The sequence below is a fragment of the Danio aesculapii genome, chromosome 19 (genome assembly GCF_903798145.1).
Source record: "Danio aesculapii chromosome 19, fDanAes4.1, whole genome shotgun sequence".
Taxonomy (NCBI): Eukaryota; Metazoa; Chordata; class Actinopteri; order Cypriniformes; family Danionidae; genus Danio; species Danio aesculapii.
In genome coordinates this window covers 3,677,545-3,697,544 of record NC_079453.1, presented here as the reverse complement: position 1 = coordinate 3,697,544, position 20,000 = coordinate 3,677,545, and the positions used below count along the sequence as shown (strand labels likewise).

The window sequence follows — 20,000 nt, the reverse complement described above, 5'->3', positions numbered from 1 at the left end:
AGCAGACATTACTTGTTATCTTGCACTTTTGTGTTAACATTTATTATTTAGGATATTTAGATTAAATTAGATTCAACTTTATTGTCATCACACATGTACAAGTACAAGGCAACAAAATACAAGTCACAGGAGGTGGAACAGGAAATAAGATACGATATTTCAGGAGAGAGAGGCAAATCTAGCACAAAAAAAACACACCGACAAGACATAACATTGCCAAAGGGGATGGAAACAGGGGGTGTGGATATAGTCCGGTAAGGGCGGGCAGCCATCTGGTCCTGCAGCCATGGAGGCGCTGGTCACAGACCCGCCTACCCCCTCCAGTGGGTGAAAGCACACGAAGGCGTTGGTTATGGGGTAGGGAGTCATGTGACGGGGAGCAAGAATTTCAGAGCGTCTCCTTATCTTGCTATCCGGGAGATTCGTTTGGATAGCAGGACACGGAGAGCCTCAGAGATAGAATGAGACAAAGACAAGAGGAGCTAGCGAGGAGAGATATGGGACGGAGAGGGAAAAAGTGCGACCGCCTCCGCCGAGAGCCAAAGTAGTAATTATGCTAGTTTGTCAAAATCAATGTCAGCAGGCAACAAAGGTCAAACAAGCCAGTGGAACAAAGTATCATAAACAAAACCAACACTAACACAAAAAGTACTCACAAATCTCAATAGAATCTCAGTAGTCACACAAAACAAAAAGTACTCAATCTCAAATCTCAATATTAAGACTTAACACATACAACTCTGGCCTATACCACATACAAAAGTATCAACAAACACAAAGCAAGTGACCGAAAACAAGATGGCTGCCAAGGAAGTAGTGTCATGGCTTTTTAAAACACTGTAGGCCAATCAGGAACAAGCAAGCTGGAAGTGGCCAATTAGAAGTGTTCTAAGCAAAACAGAAAAGACAGATGAGACAAGACCAACATAGGGTTGTAACACAGTATTAAACTCAATGCTATATTGCAAATATTAATAGCTCACCCATAAATTATATATATATATATATGTGTGTGTGTGTGTGTGTGTGTGTATGTACATACATATATCTATGTAACCCTAACCCTATATATATATGTATGTACATATATATACATACATATACATATATATATATACATACATATACATATATATATATAAACAAACCGATGTTTTTAGTAACAGGTATAAAAGTTAGATGAAATTTAAATAAAGTATACCATTAAAATACACTGAAAATTCAATCGAGAAAACTGATTACGTACTATAATGTTAGAAATAATACATTTATGATAAATACACATGTATAATAACATATTAAACAATAAAATAAATACAAATAGTACTTAAAAACACTTATTCGCCTGTTGATATAATTTGTGTGTCCATACAACACAAAAGGAAAGTTGTATAAAGATGTTTTGACTTCTATTTATATTGTTAAAGTATTTATACACAGCTTCATTTCATTTTCACAGTTTTATTACTTACATAATGTTATTTCAGTTAGCTGTCAGGCAACTGAGTCAAAGGAAATAAATATATAAAGAATAAATAAAAAGAATGAAAATCACAGCAGTCAAAAATAGTAAAACTGAACTGAAATTAAATTGCAAGCTTATTTATTTCTTTAATACATTTTATTTATTTACTTGCTTTTATTTGTGTTCAATGCAAAATCAAATCATGTAGTGTAAAAAGTATTTGACAAATGTTTTTATGTTACTTTAACTTATTTTAATATGTTGATAAGGCTCCAACTAAATGTTTTAAGTTACACAAAGTTGAACTTAATAATTTCAGGCAGTTTGATTGGCATAAGTTGTGATGACAACAAATGTTCAGTTAAAGTTCATCCATCTAAAACATTTAAAGACGGCAAGATTATTTTTATGAGTCTAGAATTGAGTAAATAATAGCAGAACTTTAATTTTGGGGTGAACATAATATAAATTTCGGAAAACAAGCATCTAAAAACAATAATTATGACTGAATGTCTCACTATTAAACATGTACTTCACAGACACTAAGGGTTTCTTTTGCATCAAGTTAAAAATGTTCCTGCAAAAACTTCTGAACAACATCATCAATCAGGCAGATTAGCAGATTAATAATTGGCTGGAGCATTTGGGCCCTGAATGTGTGTCTTATCAAGCCCGTGTTGTTATGAAGCGGACAGGAGACAGAGGTAAGGAAACGTTAGGGTGTTTATTAAATGACAACAAGGAGCACATGAAGGATAGCCAGGAGGATCAGGAATGATGTTGGGGTCTTTTCCTCCGTGGCTGGGTAACAGGAATACACGAGGATGGACAGCACACACCAGATACAGCTGACAGAGGATGACACAGACTTGGAAGGACTGGAAGACAGGACGATTCGGGTGGACCAGGAAGACTAGGAGGAATACAAAGAGAACAGGTAAGTAAAGCGTTTGTTTTAGCTGAGGATGACTACGCTGAGTGGTCGCTCAGTTGTCCGCTTTCGTCGAGACGAGCCCGGACAATGAGCGACTGGAGTGCTGTGCTTTTATCTGGTGCTCGTGAATGTGATGCAGCTGTGTGCTCATTAGAAGTCAGGTGATGGTGATCTTCGTGAGTGGGGATCGTGAGAGCCTGACCAATCCGTGACAGTACCCCCCTCCCCAGGGCCCGCTCCTGAGGGCCGACACCTCCGACGCCGTGGTGGTCTCCCTCTGCCTCTAGGCGCTGGGAACTCAGGGTGGCTCTCATGAAACTCCACCATGAGACTAGGATCGAGAATATCAGCTCTGGGAACCCATGTCCTTTCTTCGGGGCCGTACCCTTCCCAGTCCACCAGGTACTCCAACTGGCCACCACGACGTCGGGAACGCAAGATCTCCTTCACTGCGTAGACGGCTCCTTCTTCTAGGAGCAGTGGAGGAGGGGGTTCCTCTTCGTGGTCAGGCTCTGTGGAGGGAAGAACAGGATCGTGATAGGGTTTCAGGAGTGATACGTGGAATGTAGGGTGAATACGGTAGTGAGAGGGTAATTGTAGTTTGTAGGTGACGGGGTTAACCTGTTCCACGATGGTGAAGGGACCAACAAATCGGGGACTTAACTTGCGAGAGGGCAGTCGCATGCGTATGTCCCGGGTGGATAGCCACACCTTTTGTCCGGGTGTGTATCTGGGTTCTTCAGACCTTCTTCTATCGGCGGTTACCTTGCTTCGACGGACTGCCCTCTGCAGATGTTGATGAGCCTCGTCCCAGACTCTCTCGCTCTCCCGGAACCAGTGATCCACTGCGGGGACATCAGATGGTTCGCCATCCCAGGGAAAGAGCGGTGGTTGGAAGCCCAGGACGCACTGGAATGGCGTGAGTCCGGTGGAGGGTTGCCGCAGTGAATTTTGGGCATATTCTGCCCAGCCCAAATACTGGCTCCAGGAGCTCTGGTGACCACTGCAGAAGGTCCTCAGGAACCGTCCCACCTCCTGAATCTTCCTCTCTGTCTGCCCGTTGGTTTGGGGATGATATCCAGAAGAGAGGCTGACGGCCACACCTAGGAGCTTGAAGAAGGCTTTCCATAGACGTGAGATGAACTGTGGACCTCTGTCCGACACAATATCTTCTGGAATACCAAATGACCTGAAGACTTGATTAAAGATATTGTCGGCTGTTTCAAAGGCTGTGGGAAGACCTTTCAGAGGGATTAGTTTGACAAACTTTGAGAATCTATCTACGATGACTAGAATACAGGTATTACCTTCTGACGAGGGGAGGTCAGTGATAAAGTCCACTCCTAGGTGTGACCAGGGACGGTTCGGAATCGGCAAGGGATGGAGCTTTCCAGCGGGTAGATGACGTGGGCTCTTGGATTGGGCACAGTCCTTACAGCCCTGAACATATTGCCTCACATCCCTTGCCATGTTTGGCCACCAGAATCGTTGGGATACTAGCGAGAGAGTATTGTTGATCCCTGGATGTCCAGTGCCTAGCGAGGTATGTAAGGAGTGGATCAGATCTACCCGGTGTTCAGGTGGTATGAACTGCCGATGAGGAGGGCATCCCGGCGGAGCAGGGGCTTCCGGAGTGGCAACGACTGGAGGAGCGTTCCAGGTGATCGGACAAATGGAGATGTGTTCGGGAAGAATCTTCGTTGGGAGTTCTTCATGATCGTGAGGCTCGTGTAAACGAGAGAGAGCGTCTGCTCTTAGATTCTTGGGTCCTGGACGATAGGAAATGGAGAAATCAAAACGTGAGAAGAAAAGTGACCATCTGGCTTGACGTGGACATAGTCTCTTGGCCTCTTTGATATATTGGAGGTTTTTGTGATCTGTGATCACCTGGAACGGATGTTTGGCTCCCTCCAACCAGTGACGCCACTCCTCCAAGGCTAGCTTGATTGCTAGAAGCTCCCTGTCTCCTATGCTGTAATTCTGCTCCGCCGGGCTCAACTTCCGAGAGAAATAGGCACAGGGATGCAGTCGGGGCGGTGTATCATGATGTTGGGATAATACTGCCCCGACGCCGGTGGTGGATGCGTCCACTTCCACCACGAAAGGAAGATTTGGGTCAGGATGAGTCAGGAGTGGGGCCCTTGTGAACTCCTTCTTAAGAAGGCGGAAGGCTGCGGCTGCTTCTTTGGTCCACTCCAGTCCTTTGGGTTTACCCTTGAGGAGATTAGTGAGAGGTGATGTAATCCTGCTGTAGTCCTTGATAAACCGTCTATAAAAGTTAGCAAACCCAAGAAACCTCTGGAGCTCCTTAATGGAAGTGGGTTCTGACCAGGATAGAACAGCCTCAATTTTCTTCCCATCCATACGTATACCGGTTTGGTCAATGATGTATCCCAAGAAATGAATCGACTTCTGGTGGAATGAGCATTTCTCCGCTTTGAGGTAGAGGTGATGTTCTCTCAATGTGTGTAGGACCTCCGCAACGTGTTGGCGATGTTCGGCCTCACTCCGGGAGTAAATGAGGATGTCATCTATGTACACTATTACAAAGTGGTGAAGAAACTCCCGGAGGATTTCATGAATGAAGTTTTGGAATACGGAGGGGGCGTTGACCAGACCGTAAGGCATGACCTCATATTCATAGTGGCCAGTAGGGGTCACGAATGCTGTCTTCCATTGGTCCCCCTCACGTATTCTTATCAGATTATACGCGCTGCGGAGGTCCAATTTAGTGAAGACTTTAGCTTCTCGGAGCTGTTCCAAAGCGGCTGGTACCAGAGGAAGGGGATATCGGTATTTTACTGTACCGTTATTTAGGACCCTGTAGTCGATGCATGGACGCAGCCCTCCGTCCTTCTTGGCCACAAAGAAGAAGCTTGAGGCGGCTGGTGATTTTGAGTGACGTATGTACCCCTGACTCAGAGCCTCCCTTATGTAATCTTCCATTGCCTGATTCTCTGGAAGCGAGAGCGGGTAGATCCTACCTCTTGGCAACTGGGCATCTGGAACTAGGTCGATCGCGCAGTCCCATGGCCGATGCGGCGGTAGCTGGGAAGCTCTCTTGGGGCAGAAGACATCATGAAAGGAGCTGTACTCCTTAGGAATGTGGATAGACTGCTTCTCAGGAGGACTCTCGACCGATGTTGTAAACAAAGAAATGGGGTTCCGACCTTGAAGAGGGAGATTTGGAAAACAGGTAGGTGTACATCCAGATCCCCATTTCTTTATCTCTCCTGTGCCCCAAGAGATGATGGGATCGTGCTTCACCAGCCACGGGCGCCCTAGAATGATGTCCATATTTGCACCCTCCAGAACCAGAAATTGAATCCTCTCTTGATGTAACAACCCCACTTGAAGAAGGATGTCTTCGCATTGTCGATGGATACGGGTCGAAGATCGAGTGCACTGGGTTATCGGTTGTATCTGGTATATATGCGAGGACGCCTCAGTACGTAGGTGGAGTTGACGACAGAGGGATTGGGAGATGAAGTTCCCTGCTGACCCGGAGTCGATGAGGGCTGTGACAAGGAGAGAAATAGAGGCAGTAGTTATTTGTACGGTGGTAGTAAGTGGTTTACATTGTTCAATATTCGTACTGAATACACTCACTGAAGTCCGAATGGGACGAAGGGGACACTCCATACGGGTGTGTCCACTGACACCGCAGTATAGACACAGACCCCGGGTCAGCCTCCTCTGTCGTTCCGCTGATGTCAGTCTTCCAGACTCTATTATCATGGGTTCTGGTTCTGGAGAGGCTGTTGACTCAGGCGATTGGAGGAGTGCAGACGAGGGGGTGATGGTGTCCTGTTGATAGGAACGGAGACGATCGGAACATCGGAGAGAATGTTGGATGAATCTCTCCAGACCCATAGTATCATCTAATGTGGCCAGCTGGATTCGGAGAGTGGGTTCCAAGCCGAGCCGGTACGTGGTCAACAACGATCTCTCATTCCATCCACTTGCAGCTGCTAGAGTGCGAAACCGGAGAGCATATTCCTGTGTAGATAGAGTACCTTGCTTTAGATGATACAGCTGCTCTCCAGCGGCTACTTCCCCATCAGAACGTCCAAACACCTCTTTGAAATACTCCGTGAAGGTAGTGATGGAATTCATGACCGGCCCGGCTTGGTTCCAGATCGTCTCAGCCCATTTAAGTGCAGGCCCAGAGAGTAGTGATACGATGTAGGCGATCTTTGACTTATCTGTGGGATATAGAGAAGGTTGCATTTCGAATATGAGGGAACATTGTAACAGAAAACCATTGCACTCCCCCGCTCCGCCTGAGTAGGGCGCTGGTCGGGCCATGGGACTGGAAGGAAGGGCCGAAGAAGAAACTGTGGAGGCGGAAGTGCTCGGTGCTGGTGGTGCGTTGGAAAGTGGAGCTGGTGGCTGTAGAATCCGCTTCAACTGGTCCACCAGCTCTTGAAAGTGATCGGGGGTGCTCATGTTGTCGTCGTTATTGGTCCGGGCTTCTGTTATGAAGCGGACAGGAGACAGAGGTAAGGAAACGTTAGGGTGTTTATTAAATGACAACAAGGAGCACATGAAGGATAGCCAGGAGGATCAGGAATGATGTTGGGGTCTTTTCCTCCGTGGCTGGGTAACAGGAATACACGAGGATGGACAGCACACACCAGATACAGCTGACAGAGGATGACACAGACTTGGAAGGACTGGAAGACAGGACGATTCGGGTGGACCAGGAAGACTAGGAGGAATACAAAGAGAACAGGTAAGTAAAGCGTTTGTTTTAGCTGAGGATGACTACGCTGAGTGGTCGCTCAGTTGTCCGCTTTCGTCGAGACGAGCCCGGACAATGAGCGACTGGAGTGCTGTGCTTTTATCTGGTGCTCGTGAATGTGATGCAGCTGTGTGCTCATTAGAAGTCAGGTGATGGTGATCTTCGTGAGTGGGGATCGTGAGAGCCTGACCAATCCGTGACACGTGTCAGGTTGAGCACTGTTTGTTCGACATGAACGTTCCTGCACAGCAACAATAGATGTGCCAGAACATGTTCCACCTGAAACAAACGCGCTTTTCTCACTGTTAAGCAAAACATTGACAATGAAACAATCTTTGCACACGCTGTACTTTCAGATGGAGACTCGGCTAGTGCGGAAAAGACTGATTCTGATCATTCCCCTGATGAGGATGCAAACAAATCCTCCAAAGGTATTGACAATCACAGCATTTCTATTCCAACCCTGTTGAATTAATCCTTTTTTAATTATTTTATTATTCAACTTTATTTATTTAATTTGCATATTTTAACATTATTTATTATTGCATTTATTTATGCTTAATCTATATTTTTAATTATTTATGAATCTTTTATTTGATCAGTGTTCGTTTCAATTTAATTTCAGCAGTTATCTTCTATAAAAAAGAGTGATTATTGGATTATTAATAATTTTTGGGTCAACAAAGTTGATTTAGAACATTTTTAAACATCAAAGCGTTACATTTATCTTATATTACACATGTAAAACGTGTCACAAACAAAAGTGAAATATGCTAACTACAGGTATTTGAAAAGATTTGCATGACTTTACTTTGATCATAGTCCAACTAGTGTTGTTTTCGCATTATTTATGTAACTATTAAAAAACTAATTTGAAAGATCTTTTTATTAATGCTATTTTTATCATTTAATTTAATTTAATTGATTTTATTTTTGATCCTTTACCTTTATTTATTATACTATTTATTAAATATATCTATAATTATTTATTTATGAATAATATAAAATTTAATTAATTTATATATAATTTTATTTGATCAGTTTTTTGTGTTAATGTAATTTCCACAGTTATGTTATTAAAAAAAGAGTGATTACCTGATTATTAATCAATAAGTTAATTTTTAAACATTAAAGCATTAATTTAGGCTTAATATTCCACATGTAAAATGATCACAAACAAAAGTGAAACTACAGGTATTTGAAATTATTCAATTTACTATAAAAAAATAATATTCTGAATGATATTTTCTGTTTTAATTGTAATAATTTGATGCTTTTGTGTTTATACTTTAAAAAATATGTCTATTAAGCTTTTATTTATATTTCAGTTGAATGATTTTAGAATTTCAACTCAAACTATTTCTTTCAATTAGTTGTGAATAAATCACTTTTGTGTAATTTTATTTTATTTTTATTTACAATTCATTTAAATTCAACTAAATTATTATGAATTACACTATTTATTTGTTTAATCATTTATTCATTCTTTCATTTTACATCCATTTTAATGTTAGGTCAATCACTGATTGACAAAGTTGTGTGTTTTAGTCATTTTTAGTCTAATATAACTAAATGAAAACAGTTAAAGCTCAAATGAAGTGTTTTAAATTTAAGTTTCTATAATTCATTTCAGTTCAATCTTTTTTTTTTACTTTAGGTTTACTTTAGGTTTTACTTTAGAAGTTTTTTAAATGTTATGTTGAGGAAGATCTTTCAAAGTAATTCTCATTTAGTGAACTGAACTGAAGCCTGAAGTTTTCTGACTGTTAACACTTGTTTATTTGCTCTGAAGAAGCGGATAAAGACGATTCATCTGACAAGGACTCTTCTCACACAGATGAGGGGCACGACTCTGATGGTGAGACTAAACACCGCAAAACAATTTCTCAGTTTTTATTTTACGAACTTTTTTGACATGTTTTAAAATGATCACAAGCTAAGCAGGGCCGTGCACAGGGGGGTGGCCCGGTGGATATAGCCACTGCCTCTTTGCCCTCATTGGCTGAGGTGCCCCTCTTGCTCAATCGCCACCGCCCGATGGCGTGTATGCCACTCACTGTGTATGCACATATTTACAAGGTATCATTAAGTAACAGCTCAACCTCTAGCCTGAACTGCATTAGATTTAAATGTATAATTATACCTTTGATAAATACCTTTTCCCCAAAACTCATATTTCGGGAACATTTTACAGTAAGGTTGTATTATTTAATGTTAGTTAATGCATTTACAGGGCGACGCAGTGGCGCAGTCGGTTGTGCTATCACCTTACAGCAAGAAGGTCACTGGTTCGAGCCTCGGCTGGGTCAGTTAGCGTTTCTGTGTGCAGTTTGCATGTTCTCCCTGCGTTCGTGTGGGTTTCCTCCGGGTGCTCCGGTTTCCCCCACAGTCCAAAGACATGTGCTATAGGTGAATTGGGTAGGCTAAATTGTCCGTAGTGTATGAGTGTGAATGAGTGTGTATGGATGTTTCTCAGAGTTGGGTTGCGGCTGGAAGGGCATCCGCTGTGTAAAACATATGCTGGATAAGTTGGCGGTTCATTCCGCTGTGGCGACCCCGGATTAATAAATGGACTACGCTGAAAAGAAAATGAATGAATGAATAATGCATTTACTAGCTGAACGAACACTGAACAATACATTCAATACAGTATTTTAGTCAACGTTGAACCGCCAACTTATCCAGCATATGATTACACAGCAGATGCCCTTCCAGCTGCAACCCAGTACTGGGAAACACCCATACACTACGGCCAATTTAGTTGATTCAATTCACCTATAGCGCATGTGTTTGCACTGTGGGGGAAACCGGAGCACCCGGAGGAAACCCACACCAACACGGGAAGAACATGCAAACTCCACACAGAAATGCCTCGAACCATCGATCTTCTTGCTGTGAGGCGACAGTGCTAACCACTGAGCCACCATGCCACACTTAGTCAACGTTGGTTAATTGAAATACAATTGTTCATTGTTAGTTCATGTTAACTCACGGTGCATAATTACAACTAATGTTAACAAGTATATGAATTTTAATAATACAATAGTCAATTTTGAACTTTGATTAATAAACACTGTACAACTCATTCATTCATTTTCTTTTCGGCTTAGTCCCTTTATTAATCCGGGGTCGCCACAGCGGAATGAATCACCAACTTATCCAGCACATGTTTTACACAGCGGATGCCCTTCCAGCTACAACCCATCTCTGGGAAACCTCCATATAAATTACCTACTGCGCCACTACGTCGCCTTACTGTGTTCATAATCATTATTATTTGTTTATTTATTTTTAGCCTTTTTGCCTTTATTAGATAGGACAGTATTGAGATAGGAAGCGAATTTGTAATGAGACAGGGGGAAATGTCCTCGAGTCGGGATTTGATCTCGGGACTCCCTGACGTGCTACTGCATCATATGTCTGCGCACTAACCACTAGGCTATTGCGCCAACACTATTGTTCATAATTAGTTCATGTCAGTAAATACATTACCAAACGGAAGTAAAGTGTGACCCATATTTACAAATTATTAGCCCTCAGATTAAGTTTTCCTTTTCTTATTCAAATATTTCCCTAATGATGTTTAACAGAGCAAGGACATTTTCACAGTAAGTCTGATAATATTTTTTCTTCTGGAGAAAGTCTGATTTGTTTTATTTCGGCAAGAATTAAAGCAGTTTTTAATTTTTCTTAAACCATTTTTAGGTCAATATTATGAGCCCTCTTAAGCTAAATTTTTTTTTCGATAGTCTACAGAACAAACCTGTTATCCAATGACTTGACTAATTACCCTAACTTTACCCTAATTAACCTAGTTCAGCCTTTAAATGTCACTTTAGCTGAATACTAGTATCCTGAAAAATATCTAGTCAAATATCATGTGCTGAAATCAGTTATTAGAAATGAGTTCTTAACACTATTTAGTTTAGAAAAAGTTTAAGTTTAAAAAAAACTTAGTTCCGTTAAACAGAAATTGGGGGAAAAATATTCACGAGGGCTAATAATTCTGACTTCAACTGTATATAATAATGATATTTGGTTTTTTAGCCTCCGACAAAGATGAAAAGAGCGGCGAGAAAGACTCCAGTAAAGACTCGGAAGACAAGAGTCAAGAAAAGTCCGACAAAAGTGACGACGGCAGTAACTCAGACGCTGACGAGCTGAAAGAATCCGACGAATCCAAAGACCACGATTCAGACTCGAAAGACTCCGACAGCGCAGAGGAGGAGAAAGATGACCATAAAGACCAGGAATCTGCGGATTCCTCGGATTCAGCAGACTCTAAAGACAGCAACGAGGATGAAGACAAAGAGCACAGCGAGCAGAAAGACTCTGAAGAGCACAAACACAAAGAAAAGCACACCAAAAAGGAGGAAGAGCATAAAGACAGCGATGAGGGAAAAGATGACGAGGACAAATCCAAATCAGACGAACACGACAAAGATGATTCCGAATCCAAAGAAGCTAGCAAGTCTGATGAGAGTGAACAGGAGGAAAAGAAAGACGACAAATCTGATTCTGACAACTCAAGTCGGGATTCACATTCAGACTCTGACTCTGATTCTGACTCAGATTCACACTCTGATTCTGACTCTGACTCTGACTCAGATTCACACTCTGATTCACACTCTGATTCTGACTCTGACTCTGACTCAGATTCGGATTCGAACTCAGATTCCGATTCAGATTCCGATTCCGATTCAGACTCGGACAGCAGAGACAAAGAGGAGAAGAAAGATAAGAGCAGCTCAGAGTCCAGAGATGAAGATAGTTCTGACAGTGACAGCAAGAGCGACTCGGAGAGTTCAGAAACTGCAGAAGAAGGTTGAACGATACAACCGTTATGTTCAATATTTGTAAAACCGTAATGTCAATACTGATTGATGCTTTCTATGCACACAGACACTAATGACGACAAGGACTCCAGTGTGGAAAAGGAGAAAAAAGGTATTTCGGAATATGTTTGGAAGGCCATTTTCAACTCACAGTAAAATAATCATGTTTAAATACAAGTTTAAAATAGGAAACAGGAATTGTGTGGTATATAAGTGAGAGGTTTAAAGTCAAATAATAAGTTTTATAGTGACTTTATTGGATATAATGACACAACTAAAGACATAAAATCATAACTTATGTATTTTTAAGGTATTTTTGGATAAATTTGAAAGGCCATTTTCAGCTCAGAGTAAATTAATGTTCTTTGAATACAAGTTTAAAACAGCAATCGTGTGGTTTATAGTTATAAGTGAGAGGTTTAAAGTTTTAAATAAGTTTTATGGTGACTTTATGAGATATAATGACACAACTCAAGACATAAAATCATAACTTACGTATTTTTAAGGTCTTTGTAAGGCACTTTTTAACTCAGAGTAATATAATAGTCTTTAAATACAATTTAAAATAGGAATTGTGTGGCTTAAAGTTATAAGTGAGAGCTTTAAAGTCAAATATTAAGTTTTATAGTGGCTTTATGAGATATAATGACACAACTTAAGACTTAAATCATTACTTAAGTACTTTTTAATGTCTTTTTGCAAGGCCATTTTCAGCTCAGTGTAAAATAATAGTCTTTAAATACAATTTAAAATAGGAATTGTGTGGCTTAAAGTTATAAGTGAGAGCTTTAAAGTCAAATATTAAGTTTTATAGTGGCTTTATGAGATATAATGACACAACTTAAGACTTAAATCATTACTTAAGTACTTTTTAATGTCTTTTTGCAAGGCCATTTTCAGCTCAGTGTAAAATAATAGTCTTTAAATACAATTTAAAATCGGAATTGTGTGGTATATAAGTGAGAGGTTTAAAGTCAAATAATAAGTTTTATAGTGACTTTATTGGATATAATGACACAACTAAAGACATAAAATCATAACTTATGTATGTTTAAGGTATTTTTGGATAAATTCGAAACGCCATTTTCAGCTCAGAGTAAATTAATGTTCTTTAAATACAAGTTTAAAATAGGAATTTTGTGGTTTAAAGTTATAAGTGAGAGGTTTAAAGTCATAAAATAAGTTTTATAGTGACTTTATGAGATATAATGACACAACTTAAGACATAAAATCATAACTTATGTATTTTTAAGGTCTTTTTGTAAGGCACTTTTTATCTCAGAGTAAAATAATAGTCTTTAAATACAAGCTAAAATAGGAATTGTGTGGCTTAAAGTTATAAGTGAGAGGTTTAAAGTCAAATAATAAGTTTTATAGTGACTTTATGAGGTATAGTGACACAACTTAAGTTATGTATTTTTGAAGGTATTTTTGGATGGCTCGTTTTCAGCTCAGAGTAAAATACTCATGTTTAAATACAAGGTTAAAATAGGGAATAGTAATTGTGTGGTTTATAGTTATAAAGGGTTTCAAGTCATAAAACAAGTTTTGTAGTGACTTTATGAGATACAGTATAATGACACAACTTAAGATTTAAATCATAACTTAAGTACTTTTTAATGTCTTTTTGCAAGGCCATTTTCAGCTCAGAGTAAAATAATAGTCTTTAAATATAATTTAAAATAGGAATTGTGTGGCTTAAAGTTATAAGTGAGAGGTTTAAAGTCATAAAATAAGTTTTATAGTGACTTTGAGATATAATGACACAACTTAAGACATAAAATCATAACTTAAGTATGTTTAAGGTATTTTTGGATAAATTTGAAAGGCCATTTTCAGCTCAGAGTAAATTAATGTTCTTTAAATACAAGTTTAAAACAGCAATCGTGTGGTTTATAGTTATAAGTGAGAGGTTTAAAGTTTTAAATAAGTTTTATAGTGACTTTATGAGATATAATGACACAACTCAAGACATAAAATCATAACTTATGTATTTTTAAGGTCTTTTTGTAAAGCACTTTTTATCTCAGAGTAAAATAACAGTCTAATATACAAATTAAAATAGGAATTGTGTGGCTTAAAGTTATAAATGAGAGGTTTAAAGTCAAATAATAAGTTTTATAGTGACTTTATGAGATATAATGACACAACTTAAGACTTAAATCATAACTTAAGTACTTTTTAATGTCTTTTTGGAAGGCCATTTTCAGCTCAAGAGTAAAATAACAGCCTTTAAATACAATTTAAAATAGGAATTGTGTGGCTTAAAGTTATAAGTGAGAGGTTTAAAGTCATAAAATAAGTTTTATGGTGACTTTATGAGATATAATGACACAACATAAGACATAAAATCATAACTTAAGTATTTTTAAATGTCTTTTTGTAAGGCCATTTTCAGCTTAGAGTAAAATAACAGCCTTTAAAATAAAATGGAATTGTGTGGCTTAAAGTTATAAGTGAGAGGTTTAAAGTCATAAAATAAGTTTATAGTGATTTTATGAGATATAATGATACAACTTAAGTTATGTATTTTTGAAGGTATTTTTGGATATATTTGGAAGGCTCATTTTTAGCTCAGAGTAAAATACTCATGTTTAAATACAAGGTTAAAATAGGGAACAGTAATTGTGTGGTTTATAGTAATAAAGGGTTTCAAGTCATAAAACAAGTTTTGGAGTGACTTTATGAGATATAATGACTCAACTTAAGACATAAAGGTTTACAGCTAAATCATAAATGAAGATACAAAGTCATAATTGTCCATAAAGTATACAAAATGGTTATTAATCAGTGGTTTTCTACCCTCTTGAACATTATTAAAATGCACTATTTTTATTATTTTTAGCAAGCATTTTGTACATTTTGTTTTTATTGTGCTTTAGAAATTAATTAGATTTGATTTTTGATTTGATAATTATGAGATATACCGCAGTCAACAAGTGAAGTGGATAAAAAATGTTTTTCAAAATTGTCCTTAGACAAGAATATGTGTTTTTCAATAGTTTTAGGACAACTTTGATGCAAGGATTTAAATGTTGACTACACTAGAGAAATAAATCAAGGTGTAACATAGCTATTGTGAAATATTAACTCATATTGCTAAATATAAAGTCATACTGTGAGAAACAAATGACAATATAGGTCACAAACTGACATACGAAGTCATAACTATAGAAACAAAGTCGCATATGAGCGATAAAATCAAATACTGATATCTGAAATATATTTAAAGATATATAAAAGGCATCATTTCAGATATACAATCATAAACAAAACCTAAAATCACATATTTAAGGCAGTATAAAGTCAGAATTATGTGTGAAAAGACACAAAGACTGTAAGATATTACGTGTAAGGTTTCTGGTCATATTGTAAAATAGAAGGAAATTAAATGGGGAAAATGGGCTTTTGTGATATAATATCTTTTGTTTATCACTGTTACAGTTATCCAGGCTAATATATTATGAATGTCTAAACCTACAGATTCGTCTGACAGTGCATCGGTAGAGGCAAATGACTCTGACGGTAAGAAAAAAAAAACACATTTACTGTTTTATTTATATGCATATAACATTCAGTTTAAGTCAGAATTATTAAACCCCCTGAATTATTAGCCCCCCTGTTTATTTTTTTCACCAATTTCTGTTTAATGAAGATTTTTTCAACACATTTCTAAACATAATAGTTTTAATAACTCATTTCTAATAACTGATTTATTTTATCTTTGCCATGATGACAGTAAATAATATTTGACTAGATATTTTTCAGGACACTTCTATACAGCTTAAAGTGACATTTAAAGTCTTAACTAGGTTAATTAGGTTAACTAGGCAGGTTAGGGTAATTAGGCTAGTTATTGTATAATGATGGTTTGTTCTGTACAGTCGAAAAAAATTAGCTTAAAGGGGCTAATAATTTTGACTTTAAAATGGTTCATAAAAAATTAAAAACTGCTTTTATTCTAGCCGAAATAAAACAAATAAGACTTTCTCCAGAAGAAAAAATATTATCAGACATACTGTGAAAATTTCTCTGTTAAACATCATTTGGGAAATATTTTTAAAAAAGAAAGGAAATTCAATGGGGGGCTAATAGTTCTGACTTCAACTATATAAAGCATGACCAAAATTAGACAGTAATAATGTGTTTTTGTCTTCTAGATGAGCATGACAATGACTCTAAGGATGCTACAACATCAAGTGGTAAATTTCTATGTGTAATTATGCAAAAAATGTCAGTTTACCAAACAAACATACAAAGTATTAAAAGTAATTCCTCGACTGTTTGTTACTTCTAGAGGACCACACTGCTGAAAAGACTGATGAAGACAGCCATGATGTTTCAGACGGTGTGTATTGCTCTAAACCACTTTGTTTGTCTGTGTTTAATTGTATTGTGTTAAATTAAATTATTGTTTTTAATGCAAATATTACACTTTTGGCAAGTAACATTTCTCTTAGATAAATGAATGATTACCCAAATCATGTGGAAGATCTTATTATTAAAAAATGTACCTGTAAGATGGTCAAAATCACTGATTGGATTTCATAGCCTCAATTCATTTGCATGTTTCTGTTTAGATGATGATGACATTGATGCCCATGATGACGAAACTGGGGATGAGCATGGCACAGGTATTCACTTGCAAATTTGCCTCCTCAGATTATTGCCCCAAAATTCCTTAAGAAACAAAAACAAGTCAGATGTTGGCATAAAAGAACATACAAAAATCTGCCACTAGCCTTATACTTACACTAAATAAAACATTATATAAATATTTTATTTGGACATTTTTTAAAACAATGTTTACATTTACCTTATCTATCTTTTTACAGATGAGGCTTCTAAACCCCACCATGAACCAGATCATCATGATGACACAACACATGGTAATGACGCTGTGAAGAAGATTCTGTTTAAAACACTTCTCAGAGAATAAAAACATGATAATTACATTTAGACTTGCCAATATCTTCCTTTTTAAGGATCAGATGATGGCAGCAAAACTCCTATGCCGATTTCCTAGCGACCAGGACTCTGCAAAAACACTGTAACAGGTATATCACGTGATCAAATATTAATAACTTCACATAAGCATTACATAAACATCTTTTAAATGTAAAAAAAAGTATTACCTGTAAAGATAGAATATACAGTTGAGGTCAGAATTATTCACCCCCCTTTGATTTTTTTTTCTTTTTTAAATATTTCCCAAATGACGTTTAACAGAGCAAAGGAAATTTTCACAGTATTTCCTATAATATTTTTTCTTCTGGAGAAAGTCTTATTTGTTTTATTTCGGCTAGAATAAAAGCAGTTTTTAATTTTTTAAAAGCCATTTTAAGGACAAAATTATTAGCCTCCTTAAACTATATATTTTTTTTCGATAGTCTACAGAACAAACCACTGTTATACAGTAACTTGCCTAATTTCCCTAACCTACCTAGTTAACCTAATTAACCTAGTTAAGCCTTTAAATGTCACTTTAAGCTGTATAGAAGTGTCTTGAAAAATATCTAGTCAAATATTATGTACTGTCATCATGACAAAGATAAAATAAATCAGTTATTAGAAATGAGTTATTAAAACTGAGAAATGTTTTGAAAAGTTTAGAATTGTGTTAAAAAAAATCTCTCCATTAAACAGAAATTGGGGTAAAGAATAAACAGGGGGGCTAATAATTCTGACATTAACTGTATAAAACCGCTTACAACTGATTTTAATGCCTGGGCGACATGGTTATAAACAGTCAAATAAAAGTAAATATTGGATTACATTTGATGGAAAGCGATTTGAAATAACTAAAATAACTGAAAGGCGAGGCTTGTTCGTCGTTGTCTTTTTATAATTTAAGTCCTTCATTGCAATTTTACAGCTGAACAACGAAAATATGTAAAATATCCAGCCTGATCTCACGAGAAAACGCTCGTATTTTACGAATTGTCAGTTTAGTGATTCAGTCGTACGAAATTGTACGATTTTAAAAAGGAGGCGTGGCACCTAACCCCACCCCTAACCCCAACCTTCATTGAGGGATGAGCAAATCGTACAAAATTGTATGAATTAGATTGTACGAATTCATACGAATTAGCCACTAAATCAAAAAGTTACGAGTTTCCGTGAGATTGTGTTGAAAAATCATATCAAATATAAAGACAAAGATTAAATCTATTTTAACAAGACTCTTTATGGGTAATTTTCAGTATAGTGTATTGACATGTTGTAGAGCGAACTCAAAAAACTCCACTCAAAGTACAAGAACAGTACTAAAACTGTTTACAGCGTCAACATACTTCAAATAACCCATGAACACTGACAATAACTCCATCATTTAAATGATAAAATTATGCTAAAATACCGATTTGTGTGCAGATCCAAACAAACCCCTGTTACAATGACATGTAAAGCCTTGCCTCTATTAAAATGTGATTGGCTGTTAACTTATTTTAAAAAATGACTGGCTGTTACCTCTTTTAAAATGTGATTGGCTGTTTTTAACTGAAAGGCGGGGCTTATTCTATTCCTAACTAGCTTCTTGTTTCTCGCTAATAACAAACCATTAACTATGACTTTTGCTTCAATAAACGCCTAATTTGCTGCTTATTAATTAGTAGTTTGTATAGTTGGGTTTAGGTTTTGGGTAGGATTACGAATGTAGAGTAAGACTACGCAGAATATGTAATGAGCAACTAGTTAATAGTGAAAATTGGTCCCTATATTAAAGTGTTCCCATTTTTATTGTATTGTATTGTTTTGCAATGTAATTTAATGAAACTAAGCACTAAGATACAAAGGAAAAGCGCAAAGTAAAATGTTTAGTAGGCATCTTGATTAGCAAAGCGGTTAGGCTATTAGCCTATGCAAATCTAATGAAAAGTCTATGCAGTAATTTGCAGTTGTATTGCTTTATTTCTCCATATATTTTCACAGTAAACCTGTGAATATACATATACATATATAGACTGATATTTAAAATCGTTTTGTTTGAAATACTTATAAATATTTAAAGGGGAAAATGAATCGTTTATGATTTAAATAATAATTACGAACGATAATGATTTAACCTCTATCACCCCCTGGGGTCATGTAGTGGTACTGCAAAAACAGTCCACAATGATATAATATGTGTAATTATATGCATTCTAAGCAAAATAGGATGCCTTAAAATGCTTTCTAGGCAGGCAATACACTTTGGTTTGGAACAGCGCTATTATTAAACAAAGAAATACAAGACAACATGTTTGCTAATCGAAATTAATCCGCCATCTTTTCTCTCTCATTGCAGATTTTCCTGAAGAGACTTTAAAAAGAAGAATCAACTGAGACAGTCAAGATAACCAGAGTTTCACGTCCCATTAAAACACATTGACACATCTTTCTCTCTCTCTTTTTCTCTCTCATATGGTGAAGGTTCCTTTTTCGACGGCTCTGGGATGCAGATTAAATTATTCGGCTGTTTGCTGTACAATTCAGTCTTCTTTTTTTAACTTTGTCCTAATTCTAGAACTTTTGTATCATTTGATATATTAATTTTACCCATATTAGATGCAAATGCATGATGATCTGGAAATTTGAAAGCGGTTTTTGTCTGTGTGTGTGTGTCGGGTCCTAATATATTTCATTTGGAGTGATGTATTAAACCTAGAGAGCATAGAACTAACTGAAGGCATTTGGGGAAAGAATAAAAGATTCAGGTGAGCATTTCTGATCCATCAAATATGTTATGGTGGTTTGTCCACTTGGTGTCTTCGTCTTTTGACATTGCAGATAATTAAATGAAAACCTTCCCGCTTTCCACTCTCAGATACAAACACCAGCCTGAAAAGTCACAGAATGAGATCTTTGAATCACCCAAAACATGATTTAAGGCTGTATACAGCGTAAAAAATATCTGCTAATAGAGAGTTTTTGTATTTTGTGATTTACAGGTGTTTATTTATGATTATGAATTGTATTATGGGACGTTGATTTCTGCTTTGACTTTTGATTATGACTGTCTGCAGTTTAACAAAGTGACTTTTA

At 37.2% G+C, this 20,000-nt stretch overlaps 1 protein-coding gene across 4 annotated transcripts in view; it reads left to right on the top strand.

The window, feature by feature from the left end:
• Nucleotides 1-20,000, top strand: part of stm (starmaker) — a 33,663-nt gene that overhangs the window by 13,161 nt on the left and 502 nt on the right. For 3 of the 4 annotated variants that reach the window (XM_056479874.1, XM_056479873.1, XM_056479872.1), the window contains 11 exons: nt 7,500-7,574; nt 8,936-9,001; nt 11,191-11,967; nt 12,046-12,090; nt 15,462-15,503; nt 16,139-16,180; nt 16,276-16,326; nt 16,559-16,612; nt 16,814-16,867; nt 16,964-17,035; nt 19,264-20,000. The exon at nt 19,264-20,000 is cut by the window's right edge and continues 502 nt beyond it. In XM_056479874.1, coding sequence (XP_056335849.1) covers nt 7,500-7,574; nt 8,936-9,001; nt 11,191-11,967; nt 12,046-12,090; nt 15,462-15,503; nt 16,139-16,180; nt 16,276-16,326; nt 16,559-16,612; nt 16,814-16,867; nt 16,964-17,004 — 1,247 coding nt within the window. In that variant the 3' untranslated portion in view covers nt 17,005-17,035; nt 19,264-20,000. Of the gene's footprint in view, nt 1-7,499; nt 7,575-8,935; nt 9,002-11,190; nt 11,968-12,045; nt 12,091-15,459; nt 15,504-16,138; nt 16,181-16,275; nt 16,327-16,558; nt 16,613-16,813; nt 16,868-16,963; nt 17,036-19,263 lie in introns of those variants that run through there. The other variant, XR_008839462.1, reaches the window with a different exon arrangement.